The 18,937-nt window shown below is 37.2% G+C and overlaps 3 protein-coding genes across 3 annotated transcripts; 2 read left to right on the forward strand and 1 right to left on the reverse strand.

Moving 5' to 3' along the window:
* Positions 1–279: 279 nt before the first annotated feature.
* LOC113763631 (elongation factor G-2, mitochondrial) lies at positions 280–11,270 on the forward strand. Its single transcript, XM_027307507.1, has 20 exons — positions 280–759; positions 1,850–2,071; positions 2,644–2,765; positions 2,872–3,022; positions 4,084–4,155; positions 5,990–6,085; positions 6,176–6,264; positions 6,363–6,429; positions 6,827–6,865; positions 7,172–7,232; positions 7,317–7,426; positions 7,503–7,577; positions 7,712–7,780; positions 7,908–8,029; positions 8,663–8,788; positions 9,803–9,923; positions 10,131–10,231; positions 10,337–10,397; positions 10,654–10,707; positions 10,801–11,270. The coding sequence occupies exons 1-20, from the start codon at positions 337–339 to the stop codon at positions 10,903–10,905; spliced, it is 2,286 nt and encodes a 761-aa protein (XP_027163308.1). The 5' UTR covers positions 280–336; the 3' UTR covers positions 10,906–11,270.
* A 666-nt stretch (positions 11,271–11,936) lies between these two features.
* Positions 11,937–14,837, forward strand: LOC113761704 (non-structural maintenance of chromosomes element 3 homolog). The gene is made up of 7 exons (XM_027304805.1): positions 11,937–12,083; positions 12,179–12,437; positions 13,094–13,246; positions 13,621–13,702; positions 13,819–13,933; positions 14,245–14,302; positions 14,429–14,837. The coding sequence occupies exons 1-6, from the start codon at positions 12,036–12,038 to the stop codon at positions 14,281–14,283; spliced, it is 696 nt and encodes a 231-aa protein (XP_027160606.1). The 5' UTR covers positions 11,937–12,035; the 3' UTR covers positions 14,284–14,302; positions 14,429–14,837.
* Positions 14,838–14,861: 24 nt separating this feature from the next.
* On the reverse strand, positions 14,862–18,375 carry LOC113761705. Its single transcript, XM_027304806.1, has 6 exons — positions 17,815–18,375; positions 16,446–16,788; positions 15,888–15,972; positions 15,727–15,813; positions 15,390–15,632; positions 14,862–15,280 (listed from the first exon to the last, which is right to left on the reverse strand). Exons 1-6 carry the CDS (start codon positions 17,973–17,975, stop codon positions 15,204–15,206), a joined length of 996 nt encoding a protein of 331 aa, XP_027160607.1. The 5' UTR covers positions 17,976–18,375; the 3' UTR covers positions 14,862–15,203.
* Between the last annotated feature and the right edge of the window lie 562 nt (positions 18,376–18,937).

The raw sequence follows: 18,937 nt of genomic DNA on the forward strand, positions 1-18,937 counted from the left end.
ATCCTATCTCTTAGTTATCCCTGTATGACTAAAACCATTCGATTAGTTGGGATATGTCATCTCATTTGTAAAATGCAACCAAACATGGAATGACAGAGAATAATTAATCCAATCTGTATTATCTCATGAACCAAACGGATCCAAAAGATTTTAAAGTTAAATATGAGACCCAGAGGGGTAATCTTGAAGTGTTTCAAATAGTTTAGGGACCATCGAGTAATTTCGATGATCAAATATCTAACCAGGCATCCGTTTCTGCAAAACCCGCCCATTTCGGTATTAGTTTCTTCTTGCCGGGGTTTTTCTGCAAAACCCTAAACCCTGCAGTCTATACTTATGGCTCGGAGTGCAAAATCCGCTGCGACGTGCCTGCTCTACACCCTCTGCTCCGGCATCCAAACGACACTATTCACTCCGAAATGCCCACCGAAAACCCTAATTGCAACTTTATTGGCCGGGAACTTCCACCTCCGCTACTTCTCTGCCGGCAGCTCCGCCGCGAGACTGAGGGAAGAGAAAGAGGCTATGTGGAAGGAGTCGATGGAGAAGGTCCGAAATATCGGGATTTCGGCGCACATTGATTCGGGCAAGACCACCTTAACTGAGCGGGTTTTGTACTATACGGGTAGGATCCATGAGATTCATGAGGTAAGAGGGAAAGATGGAGTCGGTGCGAAAATGGATTCTATGGATTTAGAGAGAGAGAAAGGGATTACTATACAGTCTGCTGCCACTTACTGTACTTGGAAAGATTATCAGGTGAAAGTTATTCCAAATTTCAATAGGATTTGTTCATCAAGTTTGCTAATTTTATTCGGTTGCTTTTTTCTTAATTATTGCATGTTCTCATTTCGATGTTGTCTGATGAATTAGGAATTGGCAAGATGGAAGACTTTGATAAAAATTATTCTTTTTATAATTTTTGAAGCTTAGGACATGATTTGAATCTGAAATGGCAGTACATTTGACATAACAAGTGACGGTAATCTGAATTGGGGCCCCTTAGTAGTTATATTGTGGCTGATCGAGCGAAAAAAAGGAAGAAAGCGGAAAAAGGAAAAAGAAAATTTTTTTTGAGCAAGTGCTAGACATTCTCTAAAAACAGAGGAAGATGTATATTTTACCTAAAATGCAAAAATCCAAGTAAATGAAAGAAATGGATTTTAGAAAACGCAGAAAAGAAATAGTAAGTATAGAAATATGAGTTAGCTCTGGTTGCTTTTTAGCTGCATGGGCTAGAAAAAGCTTTATATGTTGATAGTGGCTGTTTTGCTGTGACTAATTGTTTGGTAAAATTTGATTGGCTATTGCAATGGGCAAACTCTACATATAGTTGGGTAGGCTTACAAGAATGTTAGAAGAAGTTTGCTTGGTCATCTAGAGGTTAGATATGCAACTGTTTTTCTACCTTCTTTTTTCAGTTGCATGTTGGTTATGATGAAATCTGGTCTAATATAGATTTGATCTTCCTTTTTCCATCTCTTAACTCACATGTGAACATTCCTCAAGTGGTTTTAAAATTCTTGTCTTACCTTGATAAGTTGAGTAATATTGGCTATACTGTTACAGTATTACCTGGTACACCTGGTTTTTTTGGTTTCCATACATGGCCAAGGGTTACTTAATGCTGTAGTGGAACTTGTAAATACTTCAGTAGGACAAAATGACGTTGTATTTACGCCAGACTTGCAATATGATTTTTTATTTAGCAAAAACTAGAGAACATGAATATTCTGTTTCTTACAATTCTATTTCTTTATTTTGCTGTTATTATCAATTTCATCTCAGTGCAGGCTATTAGCACATTAATAGTTTTAATTTTTATATTTTGTTCTACACAAATTTGTAGGTCAACATAATTGATACTCCAGGACATGTAGATTTTACCATTGAAGTAGAGAGGGCTTTGCGTGTTCTGGATGGTGCAATTCTTGTTCTTTGTAGTGTCGGTGGCGTACAAAGTCAGTCGATTACTGTTGATAGACAAATGAGAAGATATGAGGTTCCAAGACTTGCTTTTATTAACAAATTAGATCGAATGGGTGCAGATCCATGGAAAGTTCTCGATCAGGTATGTTTTTCTAATGAACTATCTGTTTAATGAAGAATCAATAATGAAATGTTGCTCCTGCACTAAGAACGCAGTATTACTTTTCCATTGTTGGGTGCATTGTTGCTGCACATTATTTGGCATTTTTTATTTTAAAGATTTAGCAAATAAAGTCTATCTGATGTGAATTTGACTCCTTTTTCATAGATTTGATTCATTTTACTTTCCTTTGTCTAATTTACATATGAAACATGGTTAAAGTAATAATTATGCTTGCTCACGAGGATGAAGACATTTCATCTTGGCATTCGTTGATTTTGAGATGTGGGGTTCTTCTTTAATCATAACATGATTCTATAATTTGTATTATCGTGCATAAGCTGGTTTATGCCTTTGTGTTCCCAACCAGATAACACAAAAAAGTAACAAAACTCATCTTGTCCTGTCTGTGATAAATATTGATAGGTATTCAAACAAGACAAATCAGATGGATGAAAAATAACAATGTAGGTTCCTTAAAAGTCATGTTGAAAGCTGGAATAACTGATATTAGGGTGCTCATTTCTTTTCCTTTGTCTTCTATTTGTTGGTAGGCTAGAGCCAAGCTTCGACACCATAGCGCTGCTGTACAAGTTCCAATTGGCTTGGAAGATGACTTTCAGGGTCTTGTCGATCTTGTGAATTTAAAAGCTTATTACTTTCACGGTTCCAATGGGTCTGTATTAATGTGTTGCAGACTGCCTTTTTTTTAAAAAAAAAAATTTCATCTCTCTATGTCATTTACTAATACTCATAATTGAAAATTTTTTTCCTGCTTTCAGTGAGAAAGTGGTCACTGAAGATGTCCCCAGTAACATTGAAGCGCTAGCTATGGAAAAGCGTCGGGAGCTTATTGAGGTAGTCTCTGAGGTTGATGAGATGCTTGCTGAAGCATTTCTCAATGATGACCCTATAACATCCACTGATCTTGAGGTTTGAACATTATCTATTTCTGGATTAAATGCTGACACAATTACATAATATGACTGCACCTTGTTTTTAATTTGCAAAAATATTGCATTCTCTTGGGATGGTGTTTCTGATATTTCATTGGTAAACTTGCTTTCTGGTCAATTTGCAAAATAGTAACCCCATATGGGTTCATCTGTCTGGGTCGTGCAGAAATGTTCGCCCAGTTTGTCGAAATGCTGGTGGTGACTTGTTCTCTGTTAGAGCTCTGTGTGTATGTATGCATGGATTGATAAAGCTGTAATGCGAACATGATCATTTGCAAAATGCTAATGCACAATATGATAGTTATCTAGTAGACTAAATGAAATGAGGATTGCTCAGGTAAAATCTGTTGAGGAAGAAGCAGAAAGTAGAGGGATATTCAACTCGTAGTTCTAATTTATCAGATAGTAGAGGGTGGTTGAACATAACCAAGTTCTGGTGCATACAGTGCAATTTCATACTTTCCCTATTATGATCAGGTTTTTAAAATGCGGTTACGCGTACTCTGCTTACAGGAGAAAATTGTGACCTGACCTTACTAGCTTTGCACTAGCAGATCCTGGTGTTCTGGGTTTGCCTTTTGAGATGCCTTTGAAAAAGTTTTCTGGTAGTCTCATGTTTGGTTGATGAAGATGAAGTTAATCCAACAGCCAACATCATAGCCTAAGCTGTCATTGTTTTTGTTTTTATGCTACACGAACAGGCATTATGATGTATCCCTAGACACACAAGTCAATCAGTTGCCAAATCACGATTAAGAGAAATGAAGGGAAAATCTTGACGAGTTAGTCTTCCTTTTCCATCTTTCCCTGTGCTGGAGGGAGTAGTTACTTCAGTTTGAAGGAGATGCCTCAAAGTGCTTCATTATTCCATTTTTTGCTTTTGTTGCTGACATTATTGTCTTTTTTCTGCTGAGACTTTTTTCTTCTGTGCCAACTACTTTTCCCCTATGTGAAATATTTTCTTGTGTATTTGTGTTAATACCTTCTTTTGTCTTATGGTATCAGTACTAAACCTCTCTTGTTTTGCTCATCCTGTAGGAGGCAATCAGGAGAGCTACCATTGCGAGAAAATTTGTACCTGTTTTTATGGGCAGCGCATTTAAGAACAAGGTGCGGACACCACTCTATATCTTTGTTTGAAGGATCATTTATTTTCCTCCAATTTACTTTTAGAGGAATCTAGCAATCTAAGTTGCTGTTGTATGTTGTATCATTTGTTGCCATTGGCATAGGTCAGTGCTTCCATGTTGACATGCAACAGTTTCCTGTAGCATGCTCACCTACCCAAATATGTCCTTACTGCTCACTTGGTGTGAACAGACATTTAAAACTGGGCTTATTCATCTTGTTGCAAATTTAACATTTTCTGTAGCTTCCTAAGTTTTTCATTGCGTTTCATCGACATCTGGAGTGATTATAGTGCCTGCTATCCTCCGGAAGCTCTGCTTAAACATGCAATAGAAAATTTTGTTCACCATTTTACTTGTCTTGGTAAGTTTATGCCCCTAAATGGAATTAATCAGTTGTCAAGTTTTACTGTTTTGATCTTAACTTCTTCACATAGTAATCTGATCTTGGATTCTAGTATCTGGTGTGTTCTTGTGATGTTTGGAAGCTGCTAGTGGTCCAGTCTTGTTTATATAGTTAGGTAGCTTGCACCTGCATCTTAACTATCATTGGATTATCCATTGATCATAAGTCTCAATGTTTACTGTGTTTCTTGGTGGCTGCGTAGCTATCTTATGGCCTATGAAATTAGTAAGCAAGCTGCCTCGTATATGTCATCTTGTGAAACATATGGGTCCTGCTCTGGGCCTAAGGGACCATTTGGAAGGGGAAGAAGAGCTTCTATGTTTATATATGTATTCTGAGGGAACGAGGGGTTTGCCAGATAGGGCAGGTAAGGGTGTTACATTCCATTTAATTTGGTCAAGGGTGGTATTATGTCATGTATGGTTGGACAGGATAGCTCCCCATTCTGCTTGTCTTGTTGTCTACAGAGGGGCTTTTAACATGAGGCTTTGGTCATGTATGGTTGGACAGGATAGCTCCCCGTTCTGCTTGTCTTGTCCGGAGTAGAGTGCAATGAGATTGATCATGCAAAAGCAACTGCTACTCATTTTTGGTCATCTCTTGGGCACCTGATGCTGCAGACTAGCTAAGACTCTGGCATTATCAAAGACTAAAACTCAATTATAAATTGCAATATCAAAGAAACAAGATAGCCTGCTGTGGCAGTGTGACTATCTTCTTTCACTAAGACACCGATGGCAACTCTGAAAAATTTCCTCCTCTACCCCCACCCTTCACTCTAAAACTCGTAATTAGATAATATGCTAAATTTAGGCTTAGCTAAATTCCCGTAATGCTCTTAGAACTAAAAAGAATTAGTACTCATAAAAAACCGACCAATAAGAAAGATAGCCAGGCCAAATGCCCAAAATATTCTTAAAATGACTGACAAATCTATCAAACTAGAACCACTCCTAGCTGAAAATTTATTCTGGCACTGGTAGACTTTTGCCCTTGTCGATTTGCAACTGTATCACTATCTTTCTAATATTGCCCAGATTGTGAGCCAGTACTTGAATTGCTGAATGATTGTTCAGTTATGCATTCTGTTGTATTAAAATCGTGGTTTTCTTAGCAATAAAAGCTTTTTATGATGTTTTGAGCTACAGCGACCTTAGATGTTAGTATGATCTTACACCAGCTGCTTTTTTGATGTGGTTAATTGTTATTCATTCGAGGGCTAAGTATTACATGCATTTCTTTTCTGACAATTTCTATTGATCCTTGCAAAATCTGATTCCTTAACCTTTACTGACAGAACTTTAACATTGTTCTTCTCTGCACTTTCCATGATCAATGTCACATATATTATAATTGTTATTTTGCCATTGCTTGTTGTGATCCTTGTTTCCTGCCATTTTCTGAATGACAGGGGGTTCAGCCTCTTCTTGACGGTGTCCTCAGTTATTTGCCTTGTCCTACTGAAGTTAGTAACCATGCACTTGATCAAACTAAGGATGAGGAGAAGGTATTAATCAAGTCGAGTTCTTTGATGTCATACCTTTGCTTAACAGCTGAGCCAGAAATTAAAGCGTTGTTTGATTTATTATGTTACTAGGTTACATTGTCTGGAAATCCAACTGGACCTTTGGTTGCCTTGGCTTTCAAATTGGAAGAAGGACGTTTTGGCCAGTTGACGTACTTAAGGTATAGCATGGTTTGTAGCCTTTTGTGCTTCCTTCATTGATTGGCCGTTTCTTTGTTGCTTTTATTTGGACAATTTGATAATTCCTACTTCTGTTCAGAATATATGAAGGTATCTTGCGGAAGGGAGATTTTATGGTCAACGTAAACACAGGCAAGAAGATTAAGGTGAACCCAGATTTTTTTTGGGGGGTTAATATTTTGGTTCCAGTTATCCATCCTGGGATTGTTAGTGGGATAGGGAAAACTATTAGATAGGCTGGAGATTGCTTTCTTATTTTGTTTATTATAGGAGGCTCTCTTGAAGTTTGCTTCTTTTTGTTAAATTAATTTGACATTGAGCTAATATTGGTCCTTTTTGCATGAGAAATTAGAAGAACGTTAACCTTTTTTTTTGATACCTTGAAGTATGAGAAGTGCTTGCATGTACATATGCTTCACTTTAATTGAATACAAATGCTGTCTGATTGAAATATGGGTGATAAGTCTATATTTAATGTGAAATGCTTGTTAATTGAAGTTTTTGGATAATCACTCACTTTCATTTAATATTACTTGTTGACAGATTCCTCGTTTGGTTCGAATGCATGCTAATGAGATGGAGGTATGCCATTCTTTTTATACGACTTGGTCTCTTCTTTGCTCCTCTTACTTTTGTGGGGATTCTTTTTGCCTCTTGTTCTCTCTCTCCCTCTCTCTCTCTTTTCAATTTTTCCTTCCCTATCCTGTGGAAACAAAATTCTGGTTACTATAAGATCAAGGGAATGAAAGAATTTCGTGGATTATATTGTGGAAGATTTTTGTGAATATACTGTTTTGTAGCTCCTTGCTTTCTTTCGTTTCTGTTTTTTTTTTTTTTTTTTTTTAACTGGCAAGGTATGATGCTTTTTCTTGGGCTTTTATGCTACAGGATATTCAAGAGGCTCATGCTGGACAAATAGTTGCTGTTTTTGGGATAGATTGTGCTTCAGGTTGATCAATTTCTTAGAGTTATGAGAACAAATGCAAAAGTTTATTGGGAGACTTAGCTAACTAGTTCTTTCATATCTCATCAGGAGATACATTTACTGATGGATCGGTTCGATACACCATGACTTCAATGAATGTCCCTGAACCAGTGATGTCCTTGGCTGTTTCACCGGTTTCCAAAGATTCTGGAGGCCAGGTGAGTTGTTGCATTAAAAAATTACTCTTCCCTAGTATTTTGGGGATTTATAACTATTAAATACAATCATTGGCAGTTTTCAAAAGCACTGAATCGATTTCAAAGAGAAGACCCAACCTTTCGTGTTGGATTAGATCCAGAGAGTGGCCAGGTTTGATCCTTCATTGATCCAAAACTTTAATGGGATCCCTTGCCTTGGGATTGTACTTGTGAAATTGAGGAGGGGCAGAAGGGGGCAGGGGGATGAGAAGTATATTGTCTAACCATGGTGGGTTTAATGAGCAGACAATTATTTCTGGCATGGGAGAACTGCATCTGGACATTTATGTTGAGCGCATAAGAAGAGAATACAAGGTACCCTCCTTTTCTTCAATGGAACTACAAATAAATTATCCCACTGCAGTTCAGTTAAAAAATTCTTTACAGAATATCTTTTCCTATTTACCCAATTATAAGCCTTATTCCTTTGCCCTTTCTTCAGGTTGATGCAACTGTTGGAAAACCTCGTGTCAACTTCAGAGAGACTGTTACTCAGCGAGCTGAATTTGATTACTTACATAAGAAACAAAGTGGAGGACAAGGTCAATACGGAAGGGTGATTGGGTAAGTTCAGTATATCCTGACCTTGTCATGCTTCTTTCTGTTTTAGGTACTTTATTGGTAATGTATGAAGTGAATTTGGCAGTTTCTGAACATTTCCACCTTATGCACATATGATGAATGTGGAATGGTCACATCCATGACCACCACTGACATTCCCACTTCTGTCCTTTTGTCTGCTGTATGCATCTTTGATGGGAGAAGAAAAGGAGGGAGGGGGGCAACAGAGAGAGAGAGAGAGCTACCTCTTCTGTCTGTTTCTTCCTAAATTGCATATTGTCCCTTGTCTATGATGGATATTGTGTGTGTGTGTGTGTGTGTATTTTTCCTTTTTTTCCCCCGGGAAGGGGGGGTCCTGTGTTTCTCTAATTTAATGACACTCAATCGATCTAACTAGCTAACAAATGCATTGGTGCTTGATGGGCTTAGATTCTAACTTTTGCTGCTCCATACATGTTTGATTGGCTGAGATGATAATCTTGTCCGTGTGTGGCATACGGTTTTGTTCAAATTCACTGTGAGGCTCTAGCCTTTTCTTAGTTCTTTGGCATTCTTGTCTAAAATGCCTTGCACCCTTTTTTATGCCATGTCTTTTACTGTTGGAAAATAAGGGATTACTTGATTTCTGTTCTTTAGGTTTGTGGAACCACTTCCAGCAGGCTCACCTGCTAAGTTTGAGTTTGAAAACATGATGGTTGGGCAAGCTATACCATCTGGCTTTATCCCAGCAATTGAGAAGGGTTTTAAAGAAGCTGCCAACTCGTGAGTCTCATCTTATTTATTTATTAAATTATTTTACAATGTTATTTGGCATGAAAGTTGCAAAGGTGGTGATGACTAATAAGACCTCCCCCCCCCCCCCACCCCCAAAAAAAACAAAACACCAAAAACAAAACCCAAACCCCCCCCCCCCCCCCCCCCGGCAACCTCTGCATTAGTAAGTATGGTATCATTGTTGTTTTGAATTTACTTATGTGGCCTAGTACCACACCCTGAATGAGATACTTGCCCAAGCCCGCAAGTATAGGGTTTCACTTTATCTGAGTCTGCAAATAGTCCCTGATCTCCAGAATAAAGGGAAATATTGTTGGATATCCCCTATTCTTGATAAGTTTAAACTACAAAGATATGACATGTTGTCTGCACCAACTTCAATATCGCATGTGCCATTACTTGTTTTACCTTGTAAATACAGTACATAATCCCAAGTCTATGTGGAGGTTTTAATCTTTCTTTGGGAAAGTAAAATTTTTTTTGGGAAAGGTTTCAATCTTGTTATCTGTTAAAAGTTTAACATGTTTCTGAATCCTACCAAAACTCTACTATAAATCAGTATTTTGTCTCAAGAAAGGATAGTGTTAATCTGCTGTTTTCATCTTGGTGTTGAATGGAGTTCAATTTTTTCAAGGGCAAATTTTACTGAATTGCATATTTGATAAGCTTTTTCCCGGTTCACTAAGAATCAGCTCAAAGTTGCACTCCAACGAAGCCAAGATATCTCTTGTGGTGCTTGCCTAACAGAACTGTTGATAATTCTGGCACTTTGAAATATTGTTCTTCAGTTTTCAGTGGGGAGTTTATCTGCATATCTAGGAGTGTTTTTTGTGCTTGTAATCACGTCTTAGATCGTAGTGACTAGATCTCCTTTTTCAGTTCCAATTGTGCCTAAATTGCAGCAATTCTTTGTTCATATCCTGGATAATTGGTCCTTTTTATTTTCTTCTAGCAGTGGTTTTTAACTTATTTTCTAATAGTTTAATTTTTCTACTGCCCCAGTGGTTCATTAATAGGTCATCCAGTTGAGAATATTCGAGTTGTTTTGACGGATGGTGCATCTCATGCTGTGGATTCAAGTGAACTTGCATTCAAGTTAGCTTCAATATATGCATTTAGACAGGTGCTTAATAACATATTTTATATGTCAAAGACTTTCTTTGCTTGACGTTACAAATGCTCTGCTACTTGCATTTTGCAGCACTGCTTTTTTGTTTCCTTCCTTGTAATGGGTCCGGCAAGAGGGATGGGCACTGACTAGGTGGTTGACGCTGATCTTTGACTGGAGCTAGTTTTAATAGAATTTAATTGATATCCTTTATTTGAACAGTGTTATTCAGCCGCAAGACCTGTCATTTTAGAACCCATAATGCTGGTGGAATTGAAAGTACCGACAGAATTTCAGGGCACTGTCACTGGCGATATCAACAAGTTAGTACTTTTACTTTCTGTGTTTATCATGTTATTTTGCCAATAGATGTCAATGATCCCGCAAGGGGTAGATCTGTTTGACTTACTGTTTTTAATCCCTGGCAGGAGGAAAGGCATGATTGTGGGGAATGACCAGGAAAATGATGATTCTGTCATCACTGCGCATGTATGTACCTATTCTGCTACTCTCTCAGCTACATAGCGCATCCCTCTCCTCTGCTACCTATTTTCTCCTTTTTCCTCCTTGGGGAAATCATCCATGGGGATTCTTATGCTTTACCTCATTCGGAGAAGCTATTTGACACCATGAACTTTCATGAAAATTCGATATCCCAACATCTCATCAATTTTATGTTTGGATTACTAGAATAAATCCTCTTAGAACTATTCCAGTATTCTGAGAACACGGTACGTGATTTCAGGTCCCGCTCAACAATATGTTTGGGTACTCAACGGCTCTTCGCTCAATGACCCAGGTGAAATAAGTGCATGATGAAGGAATTGGTTTATGGATCCGATAAATTGACATAGATCAGTATGTTAATGCTTCGGTTACTCTTTATTTACAGGGTAAAGGTGAATTTACAATGGAATACATAGAGCACTTACCAGTTGCTCAGGATGTGCAGACACAATTGATTAACACACACAAGGCCGCGAAGGGTACTTCATAGTTGGAAGCATTTTCTCCGATGATCACACCACTACTCTTTTTAAGTTCCAGTTGAGTTCAATATGTTTATAGGGGCTAGAAGGCCATACATTTTTGGAACAGCCATAAATTAATGTTCTTATAGACACTTGCATCAACCGAATGTTCCACCTCAAATAATTGTTTTTCCTCACAATTTACTTCGACCGACCTCCAGAAGGTTTGTACCATACATCATATATTAGTTATAGGCTTGCATACCAATAGATGTCTCAATATGTGGCCATGAAAGTGAATTTGGAAGTGCAGCAATTCTTTGTAAACTACTATTGGATAATTTAGGTCTATTGATTGCTTCTAGTGAACAAAGCTTGTTTGGTTGGGTTACTACAGTGTATCATTTTCTTTGTCTAACTTTGATAGTTTTATTTATCCTTTTTTATCCGTTTCAAATAATAATTCATATGACAATTGAAAAATATAATTAACTTTTAATTTATCTAAAATATTCTTATTTAATATACTTGATTATCAGTAAATATGGTCTACTTTATTTAATACAATCAATTTTTTCATCACTAATTGCGTTGTTATATGTCCTAAATGGTGCAATATTTGTTGTTGTAATTGATGCAAATGTATAGTGATTAGTAATATTCTTAATATTAATATAAGGAGATTTTTAAAAAATATTAGGATAAATTTATTTTTTTCGATAAAGTGAACTAATTTATCTTAGATTGTCTGTGAGGAAAAAATCAATAATACTACTATTAAAGTGGGATGGGAAGAGTTTAGCAAGGTTTTCATATATATTGGCGTGGAACGTTCTCATTACTCCTGATTCATGATCAAGTATTAGGTAATTGCTACGGAGTGCGGGCCAATATAAAAATTTCTCGTTCGCATGTGTTAAATTATCATTAGTTTTTGGATTTGAAAAAAAAAAAAAAAAGGAATGACGATGCTTCTCGTCTTCTTCTAAAGCAACACTACAATTAAAGAGTGATAATCTCTTAGCTGACGTGTAACGACAGAGTCCGTGGATCAAATCCGAACCGCGAACACTCAAAATATCCAGTTCACTATGGCGGGAAATCCCACGCATCTTCCGAGTCCTCCTCCTAGGGTTTCTCTTTCTTCAACTCAACGATGTCGTCCGCCAGAGACGAACTCTCCCAATTCGACATCTCTAACGAGGTACTTCTAATTTTTGTGCCTGACAGAAATAATAAACCTTTGTTTGATGCTGTATTGTTGTTTCTCCGATTTTTTCATCCAAAAAAAAAATACAGGAAAAAGATAAGCTGGTTGGCGAAGTAATTCGATGCATTCTATTCAAAACGACACAAAATAATGGGTGTCCAATAAAGAGGGAAGAGCTGACCCAAATTGTTACCAAAAAAAGTTACAGGCAGAAGAATTTACCTGCTTTTGTGATTAATGAGGCTAAATCTAAGCTTTCTAGCATTTTCGGGTACGAGCTGCGCGAGCTTCAACGGTCGCGCCCTTCTTCTGCCACCCAAAAGACCCGTGTCGGTTCTTCACAGCAATGTGAGAAACCCTGCTTGCATTATTTTATCATTATTTTGCATATTTTGAAATTTGTTTGGTTAAATTCTTGACTTTTAGCGGTTTTAGTTTTCTAAAATTTGTTTTGTTGATATTTTTGGTGATTTAGTTGGGAAATTGAATATTCTTATTGTTTTTAATTGAATGTCGGTTCTCGAATGCTGTTTTTTGAGTCTGAGTCAAAGTCAAATCAAATGCTACTAATGTTTGTTACGGCCGGAAGGGTGATTAACAATTAGCATATGGCTACCATTGCTTGAAACTTACGAGATTTTTTGACTAGGATCTGAGATTATTGCACTGATTAATTAGGATTTGGATCTTCTTCGGTTCAACCACTGATCTTAATTAGGATCCACAATAAAAAAATATATAAATGAAAGAATGATTAAGCCGTTGGGCTGCTATTCTTTCTTGTTGCTGGCAGTTCTATGCACGGAAATATCTGTGTGAATATATATTTTTTTAGGTGCACTATACTGTATCGATCTATACGTATTGATTTTTTATGTTTCTATTAGTAACTCCTTCATGGGCGGTGTTCATGGGTTTCAGTTGTTATCTTGTGATTTTAGTGCTAACAAGCATGAAGTGTTATCTTGCCTTATTTTTCTGATTATAAGTTCCATGGTTTACAGCTGGGGCTGATGCGAAATCGTATGTAATTATAAGCCAGCTACCAGCAGATGTTTACAAGAAGTACGTGGAGAATGACGAGACATCCCATGTAACTGGTTTTACTTTTGTTGTCCTCGGTATTATCCACCTTGCTGGAGGCAAGATCACAGAAGGTATGCCTTTTTATCATCTATGTTTACTACATGCTGCTAGCAGTTCTTTGTTAAGCACACTGCCTTAATATGGACAGAACTTGGGGGCTGTACAATTGTTTCCTTTAATCTTGATAAGTTGGTGAACATTGCATCTTTCAGCAGTTATCGCATGTCATGAATTCAGCTGGCCTAGTTTCCAGGCTGCTTCATGGTATAAATGCCAAAAAGTACAGAATTATGGAATATTTCGGAACATAAACCTATTGTTCCCCACCTTGACTACTTTCATGTATGAGCTTGTGTGCATGCACAGGCTCTTTTTTTTTTTTTTGGTTTTGTCTGTCTTGTCCATATAGTGCTTTGTAGTTAATATAACTTGATTGATGTTGAAGATAATCTTTGGCATCATTTGAGACGATTGGGATTGGGTGAGAATGAAGATAAACTGGCATTGGAAGCACTTGTCCAGCAGAGGTTAGGATTAGAATGTATAATGTGCTTCTCATACCTAATGCATTTTGTGGCCGTTCTGACAAGTGGCACGGCTATCTGGGTAATCCATGTTTCCGTCTTGCTTCTATTTTTTGTAGATATTTACAGAAAGACAAAGTTAGTGGCCCTGAAGGTTATACTTTGTTCTATGAGTTTGCAGAGAGAGCTTTAGATGAAGCAGTCAATCGTAGAATAAAGGAATATGTAATGGAGGTAATCTGATGTTTCTTTCATTCAAGTTTCTGATGCAACTTTGTTGTTTTGCTTTCACTCAACATTTTACCCCCATAAAGTTCTAACTAAACTGCTCCCTCCACTTCTTTTCTCTCCAAAATTTCCTTTTTGGTAATTTACTTCACTTGGGAATTGAGATATCACTCTTTAGAGTTCACTTCGACACTGCTTTGAGATTTTATTTGGAAAAAAAAAGGTATCACTGTAGGTTGGGCTCTTGAGATTCTTCCCTAAGGTTAGTTCTATCCCAGTCTTGCATTACTGAACCAAACTGTATTTTGTGATGTCAGATTGTGCAAAAAGATGCCTCCCCAAGGGATGCTGATTAGTAGCTGATAGGAGATTGTGGTAAGTCAGAATATATGTTTTGATCATGGGAAAAGATGGTTGGATGCTTATTTTGATGATGGAGTGTTTAAGTGCTTCTACAGAGAAGACGATTATGGCATCTGATATCTCAGTATTTACTCTAAGAGTTTAAGAAGTTGAAGTGTTCAAGATACATCTGAATTGTTTTTTGGGTTGTCCATTCTTAGAATTTTGTGACGTGCAGTCAGGTAGTTTGCTGAATTTTAGCTCCTCAATTGTAGATAGTTTGCAGCTGCCCTGTTTGGGGGTTCAGTCCCACATCGGGGTTGTTAGGGGGATTGGGGTAGTATATTAGTTCCCTGTGAGACCTCAAAGGATACCGGCTTTTGGGGTTCTCACGGGATTCGGGTTAGTTTATTACCACAAAAGTCTTAACTTGCTTGGTAAAAAAAAAAAAAAAAAAAAATTGTAGATAGACGCTAACTGTTGTTTCTGACAATGAGTAACTTCAACATGCAGCAGTTGGGCTTGTGGATCTTAGTCATCTATGAGATCGTTTATGGCATTATTTACCTTTTTTTGAATGTTAAATGCACCATAAGTAAAAACTTGTGACATTCCATAGCTGAACTTGAAAATAAACAAATGTTCCTTTGGCCAATATCAAATAGATACTACAAATTGCAACGACAGAATTAAACTACCTTTTTAATTTAATGAAGAACAGATGATGGAACGAAAATCTGAGCTACAGTTTGGGAATTCAATTACAAGTTCAACAAATTCTCGTACGAAGAAACTAGTAATACAGTCACATTATCATCTCAAGATCCCCTTACGACCAGTGCGACGCTTAACGAGAGTGCAACTTTATCGGCCCCGGATATCCATGCAAATTCCAAGATTCCTCCATAAGAATCCAACTAGGTACGAAGAAGCGTCATAACTCTACATGAAATAATTTCTCGACACAAAATGATAATATAACAGGCCCTGCCAGATCCCCAAGTGCACAGCCTACAAAAATATTTTCATTTTGGCATGAGAAATTACAAGCATGGGAAAGATAAATAACCACAAAAAACAATCAAAATGCTGATTTCAGAAGTTCCATCAAAGTGCTTACCAATCCATTGACCCGTTGTAGGCCTGATAATAATTGCTCCTAGTCCTGCCCCGATGGAAGCAAAAATGAGTGAGGCACCACACCTAAGAGTAGCAATATAAATCTTTCTTCCAAGAAGCTGAAGTTCTGCTGCTCTATCAATTTCATCAGTTTCTTCTTTGGAACCACATACACGCAAAAAGAAGCGGTACACATCTATGCCAACTTGGACCAGCCATGATGCTAGAACTGCAAGGAAATGTCCTGCTTCCACAGAAGATCGAGTATTATGGACTTAACTTTAAGCTATGCCAGTAATGAAGCCTGCAACTAGAACTTTGAGAATTGGAGGTTTAACCTCTAAAAGTAGTTCTGCCAACAGAATAGATGTATGTTGAAGTAGGCATTCCCCTTTGAGCCTTCCGTGCAGCTGACTTGGGCGTATCTGCAAAAGCAAATCAGGGCAATCAGACCAATTCAAAATACACTACTTCTGGCAAGTGTAATGCACTGAAGTACCTTTTAGAAGTTTCCACGCCAAACGCTGTGAAACATAATGTACAGCAAGTCTTTCCAGTACGCGCCTTGTAGTTACAACAGTGGTCTTGTAGTTACGAAAAATTAATGCATGAAGACAAAAGAACTGTTAGATTTGAAAATAGCTTGCATATTAATCATGCTTGTGAATAGTCAATAGAAATTGCATAAATGATCAGACTTCTCAAATAGCAATTGTACAGAAGGAAATAGGATTTAAATAAGAAAATCTAATGCGGCTCACAATAAAAAGCGAAATGGGAACTTCCAGCCAAAAAAAAAAACCATTTCAGTTATCAACTAGAATTACCACTTTCCAGCTGTTTCCAGACATCAAATTTAGTGAATTAGGATTTTATGATCAAGGTTAACAGAAGAAAAAGTTCAATGCTATATTAAACTTTTAGAAAAAATCTAGAAGAAAATGATGAGAGCCTAATTTTAAAAAATTTAGTTACGTCCAGCATTCTGATGCTTATAGTTGACCTAAAATTGTTTAAAACTGATATAAGGATACTTAAGGAATTATAATTAACTCACTTCGCGTACAATCTGCTTCACAGATTTCTTAAAAGGAACAACCAAATTTACACGTTCTTCGTGAGTATCCTGCAGAAAGTCATCATCATCGTCGTCCATATTTGCATGTGGCTCCAATAGAGGCAAATAAAATAATAGAAAAGACCTCAGTGACGTCAAAGCAAGAGTCTTCCAATGAAATGCTGAGAACAAAGGTTTTAGCTCAATTATATACTCTTTGGTGCTGTAATCTACAGAGTCCTCCTCTTCAAAAACATTCTCAGACACACTCCGTATGCGAGATATGTAATCTCCATTTATTGCTGCACCAGCATCACAGTAAGCAACTTGAGGAACACCTTTACTGCATCATAACCACCACATGTTCAGAATTCTGGTTATAACTGTAAGTCAACGCACAAGCAAGAAGAAGAGAAAAAGTGAGCAGTCAAACGACCCCTCGAGATCCTCAATGACCATCCACCCTCCCACCCTTTCCGTTCCCTTTTGCCCCAACCGAAAACGTAGAAAATGAGGGCCCTTTGTTTCAGGTGGAATTTGGATATGGAGAAGAAGAGGAACCTAAGGAGGTCATATAATGCTTATAATGCTTATGTTATCATGTAGAACACAAAGTTTCACATTATATTTGTACACATTTGGATCAAGAATGATCTGTATCATAGTCCAATAAGCACTAACCGGAGCCAATTATGAAGTCTCAGCCACAAGGAAGCATGGCAAGAATATGAAAAGATGATAGTTATACACATTATACAACAAGGGAAAAGCCATCAGCTGATTGTTGTAGTTTTAGACCCCCCATCATGTCTCATCAACAGCCTAGTGAGCAGACTGAACTCACGCAGCCCCATATTCTTTAATGCACTTCCAAGCCATAGGACTTCATATCCACATAATACCAAAATTTAGCATCTGCATCCCATGTAAAATTTCACAAAAAAGATTGGTAAAACATTGGCCTCACATATTTACTCCCCATGTATTCCCTGAATTAGAAGCTATAGAAAGTTTCAACCTTTTCCAGTGTTTCACCATAATATCAAACTTCACATACAGCCAGAGCTCCACGAAACACTGAACTTCTTCATAGATAACAAACACAACAATTTTAAACAAATCTAGTTGATCATAGAGGCAGCCCAATTTGGGCCCTTTCTGCATTTTTCAACGTAGAAGTAAACGTCTTATTCACCTAGAAGTTCGATAAAAAAATCAAACTCGTTAATGAATTTCAATGATAAAGTTCAAATCCATCTTGAATCTAGCTTTAAATTTTATCCCGACCCAAAAACAAAAAAAAACCCCAAAAAAAAAGAAAAAAAAGAAAATCTACGAACAGAAAAATGTCACTAAATAAAGGGTTTACCCAAAAAATGCCCAAGTGGCAAAAGGAGCCATGGCAGCTGCAGAAGTGGCGGCAGCAGAGGCAGCAACTTTAGCTGAGAAGAGCCCATAAGAATGGACTGTCCGGCCAGTTAAACTTGGGTTTTTCCTGAGAAGATCCATAACTATAGCTATCCCCGCCATTGTTTCTCAGGGTCTTTTCCTTTTTTTTTTTTTTTTTTAAAAAAAAAAAAAAATCAAGCAACAAAACTGAATCCTTATTGAGTATCGAATCACAAAACCAATAACCTAAATCAAAGCCTCCCACCGCTCTGTAACTTTGGCTCCGAAAAAATATTGCTAAGATTGTTCAGGAATCAGAGTACAAGGTTTAACAAACAAGAAACAAAGTTGAAGATTATTTCAGATGGAGTACGAGGATTCCAGATATTTGAGTAGCTCATATAATTGAGAAGATGTTGGTATAAAGGTCTTGGGGCATGGCTTTTCCGTTACTAGTTGGGATTTGGAAGAGGAAGGAGACAGAAGCGGTAGGCGAAGTACTCTTCAGCTTTACACCATCCTTCCTTACTACTCACTACTAAGTCAAAAAGCAGTGCCAGCGTGACAGCCGCTGTGACAGAGAGAAAGCGAGAGTCACAAATCTAACAGAAAACTCGATTTTTCTTTTTTCTTTTTTTTTTTAAAGCAAATATTTGCTAGGTCTACTTGTGAGCATAGCAATTAATAGAGATGTGCCAATAATCTAATCCCAATTGCACGCCCATTAATGGCACACCTACTAATTGGTGTGTAATTGTAAGAAAATTTTAATTATTTGTAAAAATAATTTAGGAAGATTAAAAGTTTACTTTTTTCTTTCTTTGGAAAAAAATGGAAATAGTACAAGGTTTACGTTTTAGAGGTAATGGATTTGTGCCTAATGTATTTTTTTTCCCCACCACATGCTAGTTTTAGTCAGTCGCCATAACCAATTAACCAATTCGCTATAGGCAATTAATGCCTGTTAGTTAATGTAGCTTCAAAAAAAAAAAAAAAAAACCCTTGAAAAATTAACACCATGATGAAAAATATTTTTACATGATGAAAGTACTATTACTGTGTGGTCTTTTTTATTAGAAAAGAAAATACTTTTACATAATAAT

The sequence above is a fragment of the Coffea eugenioides genome, chromosome 2, assembly GCF_003713205.1.
Source record: "Coffea eugenioides isolate CCC68of chromosome 2, Ceug_1.0, whole genome shotgun sequence".
Classification (NCBI taxonomy): Eukaryota; Viridiplantae; Streptophyta; class Magnoliopsida; order Gentianales; family Rubiaceae; genus Coffea; species Coffea eugenioides.